Source organism: Dendrobates tinctorius, unplaced genomic scaffold (assembly GCF_039654945.1).
Source record: "Dendrobates tinctorius isolate UK_male_01 unplaced genomic scaffold, ASM3965494v1 ptg000243l, whole genome shotgun sequence".
NCBI lineage: Eukaryota > Metazoa > Chordata > Amphibia > Anura > Dendrobatidae > Dendrobates > Dendrobates tinctorius.
In genome coordinates, this window is record NW_027361910.1 from 1,784,685 (window position 1) to 1,802,500 (window position 17,816).

The window sequence follows — 17,816 nt, forward strand, 5'->3', positions numbered from 1 at the left end:
GCAAGATGTTCATTTCCTGAAATTCTGTGCCCTTTTTATCTGACACATACCTTTAATCATTGTAGGCAAAGTTGTATTTAAAACTCATTGGTCCACATGACAGGATTCCAAAATGCATCAGGCTTCAGGCTTGTTTAGATGTTCTTTTGCATACTTCTGAATTAATTTTATGGTTAGGACGCAGGAGAGGTTTTTTTCTGATAAGTCTTCTATGAAGGCCAATATTTGTGCAGGAGTCTTTGAACAGTAGAACAATGTGCCATAACTCCAGAAATCCTAAAAGCCGATCTCACTGAGATTTTGCTTGGTCTTCCTGACCTTATCTACTGTTCCTGTAAACTGCAATTTCTTAAACACATTTCAAACTGAGGAAAGGGCAACTTGAAAACGCTTTGCTATCTTTTTATTGCCTTCTCCTGCTTTGTGGGCCTCCACCATTTTCCTTTTCAGAGTGCTAGGCAGCTACGTAGAAGAACCCATGGCTGCTGTTTTTTGGCCCTAGATTACAGGACGTTCTTTTATAAATGTGGGATCTGCATGCCCGTGCCTTTCCTAATGATGACAGTGATCAAGCCCTAACCCTACTAGGCTAATTAAGGTCTGAAACCTTTGTTACCTGAGCACGCAAATCTCCAAGGGTGCCCAAACTTTTGCATCGACCCATTCTCCTTTCTGTAATTTTTAAAATGTAAAAAAAAAAAAAAAGAAAAAAAAAAAGATTTTTTTCCCCTAAAATACAAAAGAATTGTGTCATAATTAACTTTAGGCCTTTCAGAGATCATTTCATCTTCAACTTGCTTTACTGTTCACAACAGTAAATTTCAGTGTCCTCAATCTTTCTTCAGGAGTGAACAGTTCCCCTCTCCCCCAGCTTCCTTTTTTCAGGGGGCGGAATGCTCATGAAAATTAACAGCTGCGCTGCAGGTACGAACTGAGCATCCTCCCATACTACTCGCAGACGCAGATGTCTTTGTAGCATGGGAGTGGTACAGGATCACTGAAGCTTGCCAGATGCAAAACTCTGTCTAGTTTCAGAGCAGAGGTTGCAGGCTCTTCTAAAGCATAAAAATGCAAGCAGTAAGCACTGCTTGCTAGCAAACCATCTGCACTAAGAGAGAAGTGGTGGCCGGTAACTTAGACAAAATGTAGTGAACTATAGAACGCTTAAAAATAGGGGAATTTTTTAACTGCAAAGTTGGTTGCTTTCACAAGCACTTGGTAATTTTAACCATATAAGATTAGACAACCTCTTAAGGGCAGTGTAATCGTCCTGAGTGCAGCGCGTTATTAGCATGAGCTCTCTACTGCATACTTTCCATCTACAAGCAGCATATTTATTGTACCATGGAGCACAAAGACACAGTGGCCCTGTCATTATCAGTTGGATTTAAAAATAACCTTTCTTATGACAGATCTGCCATGTAAATCTATAATAAAAATATGCAAACTCCACAATTTTTCTTGATTAAAAAGACGATATTTAGGGAATACAAGGTTACAATGCTATTTCAGCTCTGTACAAATTGGACTTTTTCCCATGCAAAAGGTAAGTGGAATAGATAAATGATTTGTAAATATAAGCAGGTTTTAGGAATCAAAAAATAACTACAATTGACATTTACGATAAAATGTAAGATTTACGTCCAGTACTGGATACAAAAAGGTTCCATTTCCAAAAGAACTTCAGATTCCATTACATAGCAAAGATCAACACCAGTCAGGACCTTCAACTTCTAGACAAAACAAAGCAATAAATAATTTCATTCCATATTTTATTTTAATTTTCCCTACATGTTCTGTGGATCAGAGGGGTTCCAGTGCCAAGAGCCTCTCAAATTGCATGAATAATAAAGTCTATGAGGCCATACACCACTCTGCGCATGTGCTTATGCTGGAGCTTCTACCTGCTGGGCAGTGAACTTCAGAGGAAGTTTTTTGGAGCAATCATATAGGTCTCAGGATCTGGACAATGAACGATCTGGAGGTTATTTAAGGAAGTGTAAAAGTATTTTTGTTTAAGTGCTCATTAAAGGGGTTTTACAGTCTAAAAAAAATCCTGGGGCCTATTTTCAGTCTGTTTTAAATAAAAAGTGCTTTTATTACTCTACCTGGGTAAAGTGCCAAGCTTCAGCCATTGTTCCTGGGGTCTGTTACTGTCTGCAGTTAATCAATGAGCGCAGAAGCTCTTGCGGTCAACTTGGGCCGCCGAGCTAATATATTGGCTGCAAATCTAAACACAATGACAGACATCAGGGCCGAAGAGACTCCGTGCTGGACCACGGTATGGTGACTAAAGCACAGTTTGTTAGTTAAAATAAACTGCAAATACAAACCTCCAGATTATATATTCAGGATTATGTACTCTAAACAGAACCAGAAAAAGAATAATCCCTAAAAATTAACTTTTAATTCAATCACTAAAAAGCATAATACAGTACAATTACCATAGGGAGGTAGATAAATAGATAGAGGGTCAGGTAACCAAATGGTTCAATAATTCACAGACATAAAGGGCCAAAAACTACTTCGCCCTAGTATGCCCTACCAAGACACTTCCTGACCGCAGAGGTTGGCACCCTAGTTGACGATGTGGCGCCCCCGCTCAACGTCGGCGTCCCTAGTAACGCCCTAGACCTCCCTACATATACAAAAATAGGGGACACAAAAAATACCCGCACTCACACCCACAATGCCGAAAATAGTGGAGAGACAATTATTGTCTCGTGCTAAAAAAAAGTGCTAGGTGCTGTAAACTTATCTCTTAGTATAGGACTGTAAACTTATCTCGTAATAGAGGACTGTAAACTTATCTCGTAGTCTAAAAATTCTTAATTCACAGAATGGGTATCAGCAGAAAAAATAGAACTTATCTCGTAGTCAAAAAAAATTATACTACCCTGCTGAAATAAATCAAACCCATAATAGAAAATCTTAGAAAAAACGTATAGAGAGAGATCAATGTCGCTAGTCTACAATGAAAGTACACATATTTGTTCAAAATTGAAAACCAGCAAAAAGCACTGTAAACACTGCACACTTAAATAATGGAAAAATAGTATCTGTTAGACAGCTGTTGCACATGCGCAAAAATTTAATCAGCCCAATATGTCCTGAGGCTCAGTCAACCTCAAAAGATGCACACAATGTCAAAATGAGCAACAATATTGATATAAGGTGGTACTTCATGAGGTTTAAAGTTGAATCACCTCCATACGCCTAAATTCCTCATAGGGCACAATAAAATATAACACCGTGCAGTAACCCTTCATATACAGTGGGGCAAAAAAGTATTTAGTCAGTCAGCAATAGTGCAAGTTCCACCACTTAAAAAGATGAGAGGTGTCTGTAATTTACATCATAGGTAGACCTCAACTATGGGAGACAAACTGAGAAAAAAAAAATCCAGAAAATCACATTGTCTGTTTTTTTTTCATTTTATTTGCATATTATGGTGGAAAATAAGTATTTGGTCAGAAACAAAATTTCATCTCAATGCTTTGTGATATATCCTTTGTTGGCAATGACAGAGGTCAAACGTTTTCTGTAAGTCTTCACAAGGTTGCCACACACTGTTGTTGGTATGTTGGCCCATTCCTCCATGTAGATCTCCTCTAGAGCAGTGATGTTTTTGGCTTTTCGCTTGGCAACACGGACTTTCAACTCCCTCCAAAGGTTTTCTTTGGGGTTGAGATCTGGAGACTGTCTAGGCCACTCCAGGACCTTGAAATGCTTCTTACGAAGCCACTCCTTCGTTGCCCTGGCGGTGTGCTTTGGATCATTGTCATGTTGAAAGACCCAGCCACGTTTCATCTTCAATGCCCTTGCTGATGGAAGGAGGTTTGCACTCAAAATCTCACGATACATGGCCCCATTCATTCTTTCATGTACCCGGATCAGTCGTCCTGGCCCCTTTGCAGAGAAACAGCCCCAAAGCATGATGTTTCCACCACCATGCTTTACAGTAGGTATGGTGTTTGATGGATGCAACTCAGTATTCTTTTTAGTCCAAAGACGACAAGTTGTGTTTCTACCAAACAGTTCCAGTTTGGTTTCATCAGACCATAGGACATTCTCCCAAAACTCCTCTGGATCATCCAAATGCTCTCTAGCAAACTTCAGACGGGCCCGGACATGTACAGGCTTAAGCAGTGGGACACGTCTGGCACTGCAGGATCTGAGTCCATGGTGGCGTAGTGTGTTACTTATGGTAGGCCTTGTTACATTGGTCCCAGCTCTCTGCAGTTCATTCACTAGGTCCCCCCCGCGTGGTTCTGGGATTTTTGCTCACCGTTCTTGTGATCATTCTGACCCCATGGGGTGGGATTTTGCGTGGAGCACCAGATCGAGGGAGATTATCAGTGGTCTTGTATGTCTTCCATTTTCTAATTATTGCTCCCACAGTTGATTTCTTCACTCCAAGCTGGTTGGCTATTGCAGATTCAGTCTTCCCAGCCTGGTGCAGGGCTACAATTTTGTTTCTGGTGTCCTTTGACAGCTCTTTGGTTTTCACCATAGTGGAGTTTGGAGTCAGCCTGTTTGAGGGTGTGCACAGGTGTCTTTTTATACTGATAACAAGTTTAAACAGGTGCCATTACTACAGGTAATGAGTGGAGGAAAGAGGAGACTCTTAAAGAAGAAGTTACAGGTCTGTGAGAGCCAGAAATCTTGATTGCTTGTTTCTGACCAAATACTTATTTTCCACCATAATATGCAAATAAAATGAAAAAAAACAGACAATGTGATTTTCTGGATTTTTTTTTCTCAGTTTGTCTCCCATAGTTGAGGTCTACCTATGATGTAAATTACAGACGCCTCTCATCTTTTTAAGTGGTGGAACTTGCACTATTGCTGACTGACTAAATACTTTTTTTTCCTCACTGTATGCAAGCAAAATAGAGGAACTATATCAGACATCCTCCCCATGGCAGTGTGGGGGACGATGAGAATTCATATAAAACATCGCATTGCACTCTTCAGCTTTTCACATTTCATATATAGTGCAAGGAAATCTCTGTCTTGCAGGGTTAATACTGCTCTTTAAAGAAAAAAAAAAAATGCCACATGAAGTCTGTCATAAAGGAAAATGTGCAGCGTATACTTATCAGCCATTGATGTAGGCAGAAACCCGACGCGTTTCCCCCTCAATATTCATGAGGGTTCATCAGGGGTCAGTTACTAGGGGCTCAATCTCCCTGGCCAAAGTGACCATGCAGTGTGCGGCTGACCCTCTATCTATTTATCTACCTCCCTATGTATTGAGGTAATTTTACTGTATTATGCTTTTTAGTGATTGAATTAAAAGATAATTTTTAGGTATTATTCTTTTTCTGGTTCTGTTAAAAATAAACTGCAGCCGGGAGGAAAGGAGTATTCCTGAAACTTCTTGAAGGCCTTTTCCAGTTTTGTATTAATAAAGCTAAGTAACATTTTATCATACTTTGTGTTCCTAGTCCTCATGATCCTCAAGCGAGGACAAGTTCTGCCGACCGAGCTGCACTCCTCATTAAGGCTGGAGTCACACATGCGGATTTTTTGGCAGTTTTCAGAGCCAAACACAGGAGGACACTTCTGACTTTTGTAATATTTCTTCAGGAACCACATGGCTTTTGCACAACTGCATATGTTATTCCAGCCTTGGTGTCATCCTCATCGGTGCATCATGAGGCCACTAATCGCGGGAGCAAAACCACATGTGCTTGTGATGCCATTAATGACGACACTTATGTCATAACTGCATCATCGTTTTTAACATGTTTCACCTGTAAACACGTGCATCAATCCATCAATAAGGCCACACCTATTCACTAAAAGCACATGGGGGTCCAAGAGTGGCTAAAAACATACCACGAGGTAGTTATCTATGCTGGAAATATGCAAAGCCTATAGAGCTTTATTTGCGATGCAGTTTGAATATATACACATACCTTGCTTAGCTTCAAGTTCTTCTGGAGTTAGCTGGGGTCTCTTCTCCTCCACCGCAGTGCTCCCAGTACTAACCAACTGGCTACTATTAGTAGTAGTGCTACTGCTCTTGCTTTGCTGGCCATCTTTGCTTTCTCCATCCTCCCCCTCCTCCTCCTCACTGTCATCATCTAATCTTACTCTGTTTTTCTCAAGGGGCAAAAGGTCTGTTTCTTTCACCTTTATTGCAAAGCTTATTGGAGCAAACGAAACTGAAAATACAATGAAAAAAAAATCATTAAAAAGGTGCAATGTAACAAATAGGGGAGAGAAAGAAGCAAAACAAATTAATCCACAACATAGTCCAAAAGGACAAGAAGGTAAATCTGGACATCTCTAGTGGTAGAAGCATAGCTGCTGCAGATCATGCTTCAGATGGCAGGCAGAAGTCCATCACAAATGTGACAGTATCTTTAAAGGGTCCTACATTTTTAGACCTTGCAGCTGATTTTATTTCGCTTGGGGGTGATGCAGTATAAGTGTAGCTTTAAAACACAACATTCTGACTGCCTGTGGCTGCCACTAGAGGGAGCTTACTGCATCTTGTGTTACTGGGTTTATCCACTACTGGACTACACCTTCTCAATGGCTAAATCAAGTCTCCCTGTGACATGAGAGTTATGTACCATGACTGTTGCGGCCATCGGCCAGTGATTGGCTGCAATCTTTCAGACAGAGCAGACATCGATGTGCAGCGAAAGTCATGTGACAATGTCTAGACAGCTTTGACATTGGCGAAGCAGCTCCATTCCAGGAGTAGAGACTTTTTCTTTTCTATTTCATGTGGCTTTAATCTCATGTGTACACTAAGGCCTCTTTCACACTTCAGTTTTTTGCATCAGTCAAGATCCGCCAAAAGGACGGATGTCGGATCCGTTTTAGTACTGATCGCAGCCTGGAAAAGGAGAGAGAGAAAGAGAGAGAGAGAGAGAGAGAGAGAGAGAGAAAGAGAGAGAGAAAGAGAGAGAGAAAGAGAGAGAGAAAGAGAGAGAGAAAGAGAGAGAGAAAGAGAGAGAGAAAGAGAGAGAGAGAGAAAGAGAGAGAGAAAGAGAGAGAGAAAGAGAGAGAGAAAGAGAGAGAGAAAGAGAGAGAGAAAGAGAGAGAGAAAGAGAGAGAGAAAGAGAGAGAGAAAGAGAGAGAGAAAGAGAGAGAGAGAAAGAGAGAAAGAATTTTTTTTTGTCCGGCACCCAGAAAGAATTTCGGCTTAAATGTGTGCCTGGAGGAACCGCCACAGAAAAAAACGTTGCAAGCTCCGTTTTGAAATCTTTGAGGATGGCAACGGACAGGAACTTTTGGCGGATCCGCAAAAAAAACAGATGCAACGGACGGCAATCCATCACAATCCGCCAATAATGGAAGTCAATGGGGGAAAAAACGGATCCTCAAAAGAAAATTGCGGATCCGTTTTTTTCAAAACCTGGCGGATTGTGACTGATTGTAAAAAACGGAAGTGTGAAAGAGGCCTAATAGACAACTCCTTTCTGACTACTGCAGCCCCACATTATAAAATAAAAACATAAAACAGTATGCAGTAGGCTGCCGGGCTCCTAGTGACAGTCACAGGTAGTCAAAAAGTGCAGCCAGTCCAATGTCTAGTGTACAGGTTGTTGTTGGTCCATCTGCATTATAGCTAAATCTTGTTATTTTACCAATACAGATTTTCTATTTGGCTACAGAAAGAATATCCTTCTGCTTCTAAAGACAAACATGTAGTTATACAAAGAGATGCAAGTTTGTTTCATATAGGGGAAAAAAGGAGAAAGCATGAGGCTACTGTACACATGAAACAACTGGTGACATACCTTTCATGAGCTTCCCATCATTGGCAGGCTTACTGTCAGCTCTGTCCGATGTGGCATCACTGGCACCAACATCGCTTCCATCATCTGCAGCTGGATTACTTAATATCAAGTTGTCATCTGCGGATTGTACCGATGGACAACATACTTCTGAGGCTGTAGAAGGCTGCTTAGGAAATAAAACAAATTAAGGTTAAACTAAGCAAAAAAGCTGACCGTCCATTCCTGCCTATACACTCAGCCAAGTGTTTGTGTGTTTTTAATGGGAGGTAAGGGAAGTGGGTAGGGAGGAATCTGCTGCCAGACCCCTTGGGTAGCAGGTCATTAAGGTGAAAAACAGAAAGCGTTGATCATCCTTCTCTCCCAGTCATTATTAGAGATGACCTAATATCTCCGGTTCCCGGCTTATTCGGCAACCTATAGCGCTTGCCGATTAAGCTACAGCAGGAACATGGCTTCCTGGATCGCGCCGGCTGAACAGCTGATAACCGACGCAGCTGCATGTGTCACAGTCACAGCATATGTATGGAGAGCTCAACACACAGACTCTCCATGCATGTGCTGTAAGCGCAAGCGCTATAGCTTGCTGAATAAGCGGGGAACCGAAGATATTTGCTCAACTCATCGTTATTTGTCAAGAGACCACCCTATATACATCAGATGGTGGGCAGATACCATTTAAGATCTGCAGGGAAATGCGACTACAATATATATTGGGGCCTTAACCGAGGTAAAGAAATTAGGCCGTGAACCCAATACGGTACAGAGAATGACAACGAACTCCGCACATGATGTAAAATATGATGGCAAAGAAATACACCTTCATACATGCAGCTCTTGCCCAAAAGAAGGGTTAACAATGACTGGAGCTTAATATCCATCTTTTCTATGGTTTAACAATTAAACATAAGTGGTCAATTTGATATCTAACCATAAAATAGCAAGAGGGCTACATAATACTACCCTACAAGTAGGTTACTAGAGAAGAAAGGATCGTTATGCGGTCTCAGCCACATTGACCTTGGCAGTCCTTCAAGCTCGCCATACATAATCAACGATACAGGGTGAAGGATGAGCGCTCTTTTTGGGAATGTTCTTTGAAAGACTGAGTGTTAGACACGGCGTGGGTGGCCATCTCAAGAACTTAAAAATGTTTTCCAAAAAAGCTAAGAACCTAATGTCAGTGAATGGGAAGTAAAAGTAATGAAAGCACAATGAACAATTACATTCTAATTGAAGTTTTAAACCATTTTACCAGAAAGGAAAAGAACAAAGTAAAAAATAGAACTTTAAATGATTTTCAAAACCGTTTATTGAGCAGCCTTAATAACTTCAGACTAGCTATAGCGTAAAATAGGCTTCCTCTTGACCAGTTTCAGACAAAGGACTCAGCAGTATAACCCAACTTCTGAGAACAGAACAAATGCATATCTTCAGAAGCTACTGTACTGGAAAAAAAGGAGTCTGCCTTGTGAAAGTGTCTGATGCTCTGCACCAACTATACAAAAGGGAAGGTCAGGTGCGCCATCTGTCCTGGATAAGATATGCAACCTCGATATTCCACAAAGAATCCATACATATCATTAACACTGACTCGCTCAGCTACATCATGAAATCTTATTAATTTAATATAACCAATGCCATGGGTGAAAAACACTTTCCAAAGTCCCCAAAGGGGATGGGCAACTCCACCCATAATCAGAATTCACACAGAGGAGCATCCAGCTCTACATAGACCATGACAAAAATTGCATATAAAAATATTCCTTTTATTAATCATCACATAAAACCACAATAAACATAGTAATGATAGATGAAGTGGTCGGTATTAAGAGACAAACAAATCCCTGAGACACTCACAACCAGGATACTACAATGTGCACCATACAGAAAAATCTCCAGAAGGGAGAGTAGAATGATAAGGTGAAACACAAGATCTGACTGTGCTGCAATTTCAGACTCAGAACATCACCCTGCCAATAATAATATGTCTCCAAAATCCCATGTAACCAGGGAAGGAAAGGCCAATGCAGGGTGACAGGACTATAGGAGAATGGTACATGTGATTGTCCTAATGTAACTCTCCCCTAAAGTGACGGTGCAGATTAAAGTACCCATGTGGGCGAGTATCTGTCTCCAGGAACGTGCCCCGATGCACGTTTCGCCGTGTTGGCTTCCTCGGGGAGCAGTGTGGAAAGGTGTACTTAGCCAGGTATAAATACCCCCCAACTCCAGGTGCATGATATCAGCCGCGGTGTCACGGCGCATGAGGGGCGGGATTTCACAGACACAGCGTCACCGCCGGCCTCCCAATGACAGTGCAGGTCTGGGAAAATCACCCATGACGTCAGTGACTCGCGCGGTCACCGTGTGGAGGCCTTAGGAAACGCGAGACTGTGAAGTCGCCCGCGCATGCGCACCCCCGCGGCGGACATCATGAAATCTTAGCAACTCAAAGCAAAAGCACGTAAATGTAAGGCTGCGGCGTCGGTAAGCCAAACCCCCAGAGCCCTGCCTCACTACTGAGCATGTACATAAAGTGCAGAACAGATTTTCATCTCAGCCAACAGCCTAGATCCTTAGATCAAGAACAGAACAGACGTTTATAGGACATTTCAGAACTTTCCCAAATTATTATGAGAACATTTACAGCACTTTCTGCATTGTACTACTGAACCCAAATTATTATATACAGTGGGGCAAAAAAGTATTTAGTCAGTCAGCAATAGTGCAAGTTCCACCACTTAAAAAGATGAGAGGCGTCTGTAATTTACATCATAGGTAGACCTCAACTATGGGAGACAAACTGAGAAAAAAAAAATCCAGAAAATCACATTGTCTGTTTTTTTTTCATTTTATTTGCATATTATGGTGGAAAATAAGTATTTGGTCAGAAACAAAATTTCATCTCAATACTTTGTGATATATCCTTTGTTGGCAATGACAGAGGTCAAACGTTTTCTGTAAGTCTTCACAAGGTTGCCACACACTGTTGTTGGTATGTTGGCCCATTCCTCCATGCAGATCTCCTCTAGAGCAGTGATGTTTTTGGCTTTTCACTTGGCAACACGGACTTTCAACTCCCTCCAAAGGTTTTCTTTGGGGTTGAGATCTGGAGACTGTCTAGGCCACTCCAGGACCTTGAAATGCTTCTTACGAAGCCACTCCTTTGCTGCCCTGGCGGTGTGCTTTGGATCATTGTCATGTTGAAAGACCCAGCCACGTTTCATCTTCAATGCCCTTGCTGATGGAAGGAGGTTTGCACTCAAAATCTCATGATACATGGCCCCATTCATTCTTTCATGTACCCGGATCAGTCGTCCTGGCCCCTTTGCAGAGAAACAGCCCCAAAGCATGATGTTTCCACCACCATGCTTTACAGTAGGTATGGTGTTTGATGGATGCAACTCAGTATTCTTTTTCCTCCAAACACGACAAGTTGTGTTTCTACCAAACAGTTCCAGTTTGGTTTCATCAGACCATAGGACATTCTCCCAAAACTCCTCTGGATCATCCAAATGCTCTCTAGCAAACTTCAGACGGGCCCGGACATGTACAGGCTTAAGCAGTGGGACACGTCTGACACTGCAGGATCTGAGTCCATGGTGGCGTAGTGTGTTACTTATGGTAGGCCTTGTTACATTGGTCCCAGCTCTCTGCAGTTCATTCACTAGGTCCCCCAGCGTGGTTCTGGGATTTTTGCTCACCGTTCTTGTGATCATTCTGACCCCACGGGGTGGGATTTTGCGTGGAGCACCAGATCGAGGGAGATTATCAGTGGTCTTGTATGTCTTCCATTTTCTAATTATTGCTCCCACAGTTGATTTCTTCACTCCAAGCTGGTTGGCTATTGCAGATTCAGTCTTCCCAGCCTGGTGCAGGGCTACAATTTTGTTTCTGGTGTCCTTTGACAGCTCTTTGGTCTTCATCATAGTGGAGTTTGGAGTCAGACTGTTTGAGGGTGTGCACAGGTGTCTTTTTATACTGATAACAGGTTTAAACAGGTGCCATTACTACAGGTAATGAGTGGAGGAAAGAGGAGACTCTTAAAGAAGAAGTTACAGGTCTGTGAGAGCCAGAAATCTTGATTGCTTGTTTCTGACCAAATACTTATTTTCCACCATAATATGCAAATAAAATGAAAAAAAAAACAGACAATGTGATTTTCTGGATTTTTTTTTCCTCAGTTTGTCTCCCATAGTTGAGGTCTACCTATGATGTAAATTACAGACGCCTCTCATCTTTTTAAGTGGTGGAACTTGCACTATTGCTGACTGACTAAATACTTTTTTGCCCCACTATATTTTAGGAGCTGGAGTCAGTCCATTTTATACCGACTCCACCAAAAAGGACACAGACTGACTGCAACGGCTCCGACTCCACAGCCCTGCGTACATGCATGTGATTGCGGGACTTCTTGTTTGTGGAGAGGGCTCAGGAGCGGAGTGCTTTATTGCTGGCTGGATTACATGGTCTGTATTTGTGTCTAACAGCAGCAGCCAGAAATGAGCTACAACGGCAGTAATTAAGAATGGCTGCCAATCTCAGACAGTGGCGTTTTAATGCAACACGCAACGGCTAACATGGCTGACAAAAACAACTTACAATTTACTTTGTTGACTATGCACATGCGGTTTTAAAAATGCTAATTTATTTTGTTAGCCTTTTAGGAGGTTTAAAAATGTAGCAGCAATTTTTCATTTTTTTCAAGGAAATGTACAAAATTTTTGAGGGACCTATCCTGGTTTAAAGTGTCTTTGGGGGTGCTATATATTGGAAAACCCCAATCATGATACCATTTTAACAGCACCCCCTGACATTGAAAACTGCTGTCAGATATTTTATTAACCCTTCAGGTGATTTTCAGCATTTAATGTAAAGTGGTATAGCAGGAATGAAAAAGTGTTTGTTTTCCTCCTAAATGTTGCTAACTTTTGAACCGCTATAGTTGAGTGACGCTAAAGGCCCTGTCTCACATAGAGAGATCGCTAGCGAGATCGCTGAAGCGTCACCGATTTTGTGATGCAACAGCGACCTCGCTACGTGTGACACGTAGCGGCGACCAGGCCCCCGCTGCGATGTCGCTGATCGTGCTCGAATGTCCTGGGCCATTTTTTGCTCGCTGGTGTCCCGCTGGCCAGCGCGCATAGCTGTGTTTAACACCGATGAGCGTCCTCGTTGGCGACGCAGAACTCAGGGAGGCAGGCGGGAATCGTCAGAATCGCTGCTGTGTGACAAGGTCCCATCGACCGCCGAGGTCGTTATACGGATCGGTGGATCGTTGCTGCGTCGTTGGGTAAGTCTGCCTGTTTGACGGCCATGTAGCAGTCATGTAGCGACACACCAGTGATCCTTACCAGGTCGTATCGATGTCGGGATCACTGGTGCGTCGCTATGTGAAACCGTACCCTAAGGCTGCTATTTGGCCATGAACTGCTATGCAAACATCAGGACCACAAAATCATGGTCTCAGTGTGTTAATTAGAGTAAAGCGGAAGGCCCCACAATCTATTAACAATTTATTTGATGTAGTCACTTGACAGCAACTAAGGGGTTAAACAGATATGGACGTGCCAACACTGATCATTTCTGATGCAACAAGTTGTCAGCTATAGTGTACAGCTGACAGCTGCTGGATTGTCACCTGTATGAGGATGATATTCTCTTACCTCTCAGGTCAGTAAAAAGATGTATTGGCTGTCATGAAGGGGTCAAAGGCAAGTACAGTGGAGTTTGTTTCTTTATAATAACTAGAAATGAGCGAACTTGTTTGGAAAACATTCGTCAATCTCAAATTTGGCAAGAAAATTGCACATTCGGATTCCCGAGCTTTTTTTCCTAAAAATCGGCAAAAGTCGGTCAAAGTTCAGTAAATGACCGAGTTCACTAAGGGCTCTTTCAGACGTCAGTTTCCGGTAGCAGCACGGGCCGCAAAACGTCACACACACATGCACACTGATAACGTCCCTGTATCAGAGTGACACATACCGGCACCTCGGAATCAGCGTTACTGTTCTCGCTATTCCCCGGCGCCAGGTGCAGCAGAAGACAGTTCACGTCATTGTCCCCTGCTCGCTCTGCGATCAGCACTTGCAGGAGACAACGTTGAGAGATGTATTCAACTGTTCATAGTGAGAGCAGGCGGTGGCTGATGGGAGTATTTATCAGCCGCAGCCTACGCTATAAATAATGACGTGGGGTTACCCAGTATTTTTGATAACCAGCCAGGCAAAAACGACAGCTGCGAGTTGCAACCCTCAGCTTCAGAAAGGCTGGTTATCAAGAATAGAATCCTCCAAAAAAGGACCCCATTTTGGAATCTAGACCCCTCAAGGAACTTATCTAGATGTGTCATGAGCACCTTGAAACCCCCCCCCCCAGGTGCGTCACAGAAGTTTATACGTAGAGCTGTGAAAATATAAAATCACATTTTACCCACTAAAATGTACTTTTAGCCCCTTTTTTTTTTATTTTCACAAGGTTAATAAGTGAAAATGGAATAAAAAAATTTGATGAGCAATTTCGCCTCAGTACACCGATATCCCATATGTGGAGGGAAACCACTGTTTGGCGCACGACAGGTCTCGGAAATGAAAGTGCGGCATTTTGGAATGCAGACTTTGATGGAATGGTTTGTGGGCGTCATGTCGCGTTTGAAAAGCCCCCGATGTGCCTAAGCAGTGAAAACCCCCATCAGTGACCCCATTTTGGAAACTAGACTCCCTCAGGGAACGTCTCTAGATGTGTACTGAGAAAACAGATCCCATAAATGCAATTGTGCAATTTGTCTCAAATGCGACTATACCCCGTATGTGGTCAAAAACTTCTGCTTGGGCACATGGTAGAACTAGGAAAGGAAAAAGAGCTATTTGCCTGGGATAGATTGTGAATGCCATGTCAAATTTCAAGAGCTCCTGACATGTGAAAACAGAAGAATATAAGTGACCCTATTTTGGAAACTAGACCCCTCAGTATATTCACCAGGGGTGTAGTGAGTATTTTGAACTGATAGGTTTCTCACAGAATTTTATAACATTACATTGAGAGGTGGAAATATGACATTTTAGTGGTAAAAATGCAATTTTTGTATCTGCTGCAAATTTGTCAGGTACACAAGGGTTAAAAGATGAAACTAGATCCCACAATTTATTGCGCAATTTCTCCTGAAAGCAGTGCTGCCCCATAGATTGTCAGAAATTACTGTTGGGCCACACATTATGGCTGAGAACGAAGGAGCGCTATTTGAAGCACAGATTTTGCTAGAATAGTTTGGGGGTGACAGATGCGGAGCCACGAAGGTGCCACAACAGCAGTAAAAGAAAAAAAAAAAAAAAAGTGACCTCACTGTAAAAAGTGACCTCACTGTAGAAACTGCACCTCTCAAAGAATTCATCTACAGCTACAATGACCATTATGTAACATCCACGCTAAGCTTTTTTTTGTCATTTATAATCTGCCAGTTTAGTACCCATACATTGTGTCCCCATACAGTGTAGAGCCCCATATATTGCAGCACCCCCATACTTATTGCCCAGCTTGTGCTTCTGGATATAGGCGCCCGTTAATTCAGTGCCCTCTCTCCTCTATGTCAAACATGTGGCTGCTTACTGTGGTTTAGGTACAGTGGGCTCAGAAGGAGGAGGCATCTGCATTTGTGAGCGCAGAATTCACTGGAATTTAATTGGGGGGGGGGGGGAGAGCCATGGTGCTTTTTCCAGAGTGCTTGTTCTAGCAGTAACGTGGGAACCCCCAATAGTTCCAGTGACAAATGGCAGACCTGAGTGGGAACGATAAATTAGGGTTTTTATTGGTAACATTTTGGGGTACATATCTTTTGATCGCTTACAAAATAAGGCTGGGATCGCATTCTTGTGCTCTACTCTGGGCACTTACATTGGGGTTTCCGTGTAAATTCCATAACAATGCCAGACAAAATCCCCAACGGAACCACCCACCATGAGGCAGATGGAAAAACTTTGCACTTCGTTTGGTGTCTGCTCCTGCTGTCTGTATCATTTTAGGCGTGCACAGATCTGTGGTCACGTACACTTTGGCGATAAAAAAGATGCAGAAAATGATGGGACACCGCCAGAACACAGACCATTTCAAAGTGACTCCATCTGCCTCATAAGTTAGTGGTTCCATCTGGGGTTTTGTCTGAATCGCGGTTTTGGGGAATTTATATGGAAACTCCGATGTAAGCGCAGGATAAATTTGAGCCGAGCCTTAGGCCAGGATCACACTCGGTGTGTGATGCGAGAAACTCGCACGAGTCTCTCGCATCAACACCCAGCGCTGCCCCGGCACTCAGGACCAGAGCTGTGTCTCCATCAGGGCTGTGGCGTTGGAGTCGGAGCTCATTTTGGTGGAGTCGGTATAAAATGGACCAACTCCTAAAATATATAATTTGGTACGGTAGTTCAATGCACAATGTGCGGAATAATTTTTCATAGGAATTTGGGAAAGTTATGAAATGTCCTATAAATGGCTGTTCTATTTCTGATCTAAGGCTACATTCACACAAGAACAGGTTCTTGATATTGTAACGGACAATGCTTCAAACATGATAAGTACAATTACACTGATGAATGAGAGTAATGAACAACAGCTAGAAGAAAATTTAGGATTCAGTTTGAGATGGAAGGCCACAGTGCTGTTCATGTAACTGAGGAACAAACAGATATTACAACAGAAGAACAGCAAAATTATACTGTAGAAATAGATCTTGTTGAAGGTGCTTCAAAACACTTTCATATTCATCACATGCGCTGTGTTGTGCACACGCTGCAGCTGGCAATAAGAGAAAGTCTGCAAGAGGGACATGCTGGAAATCTGATTGGAAAAGTGAGGAAATTGGTTATTGCCGCCATAACCCCTAAAATTGATTCCATCTTGAAGAGACGTGCTGGGAAAGGGGCAATTCTCAATCAAGCCACTCGGTGGGGCAGCACTTATTTAATGATTGAGCGATTGCTTGAACTAAAACCGTTTCTTATAGATATGGCGAACCCTCAGGTAACCCTAAATGAAGGTCAATGGACACAGGTGGCTGAATTGAAGGAATCGCTTAATCACCCATTTACAGTGACTAAAAAATTACAAGCGGAGGATTTAACTCCTGGCATTTTCATAAGGGAGAGGAAGAACTTGCTATTTTGCCTGTCCCAAAGAGGAGGTTTAATCGCAGATGGCATTTCTGCTTCAATGAAACGGAAAGAGATGCTATTGGAAAATAATTTTTTTTCTGGCAGCTGTTTATGTGGACCCAAGTCATCGTATACTGCTTGATGATCAACAGCATACTAAAGGAAAAGAAGCTCTGACTGAGGTAGCAGTTAGGATGAGTGGCCTACAGGAGGACTGCCAGACGCAAGAGGACTTGGGTCCTGACAGTGCTACTGCTGTCATATCTTCATCCTCATCATATGAGGCGTTTGACTATGACAAGTATTTGGATGACATGGAGCAGGCAAAGCGTTGCCGCAAGGAAAAAGATTTCACTCCGTCTCCTATAGCAAGCAGATTGACCATATTTCAGCAAAATGTTTCACTTGCTCTCAAAGAAATAGAAAAATTCAACCGTTCATCAAAATTGACTGGGCATGAGGCAAACAATTTATACCTGGAAATTGTTAGAGATGTTCCCATGTGGTTACGGCTTTGCCTCCAACCCAAGTTAGTGTAGAGAGGCTGTTCTCTGGCCTTAAAATTATTATGTCAGATTTGAGGTAATATATGAAGGAGGATCTGATGGAGGCAATTCTATTTCTTAGAACAAATTCATAGACTGCACAAATGTTATTTAGTATGTTTTTGTTGAAAACGTTTTTTTGCCATTTACATAGTTTATTACACAGTGTTTATATACAGTTAGGTCCATATATATTTGGACAGAGAACATTTTTCTAATTTTCTGTCTAGACATTACCACAATGAATTTTAAACAAAACAATTCAGATGCAGTTGAAGTTCAGACTTTCAGCTTTCATTTGAGGGTATCCACATTAAAATTGGATGAAGGGTTTAGGAGTTTCAGCTCCTTAACATGTGCCACCC

The 17,816-nt window shown here is 42.3% G+C and overlaps 1 protein-coding gene across 3 annotated transcripts in view; it reads right to left on the reverse strand.

The window, feature by feature from the left end:
• The window catches only part of SFSWAP (splicing factor SWAP), a 194,198-nt gene that overhangs the window by 69,953 nt on the left and 106,429 nt on the right, over nt 1-17,816 (reverse strand). For 2 of the 3 annotated variants that reach the window (XM_073557037.1, XM_073557039.1), the window contains 2 exons: nt 7,764-7,929; nt 5,925-6,173 (listed from right to left, as the gene is read on the reverse strand). In XM_073557037.1, coding sequence (XP_073413138.1) covers nt 5,925-6,173; nt 7,764-7,929 — 415 coding nt within the window. The remainder of the gene's footprint in view (nt 1-5,924; nt 6,174-7,763; nt 7,930-17,816) is intronic. The other variant, XM_073557038.1, reaches the window with a different exon arrangement.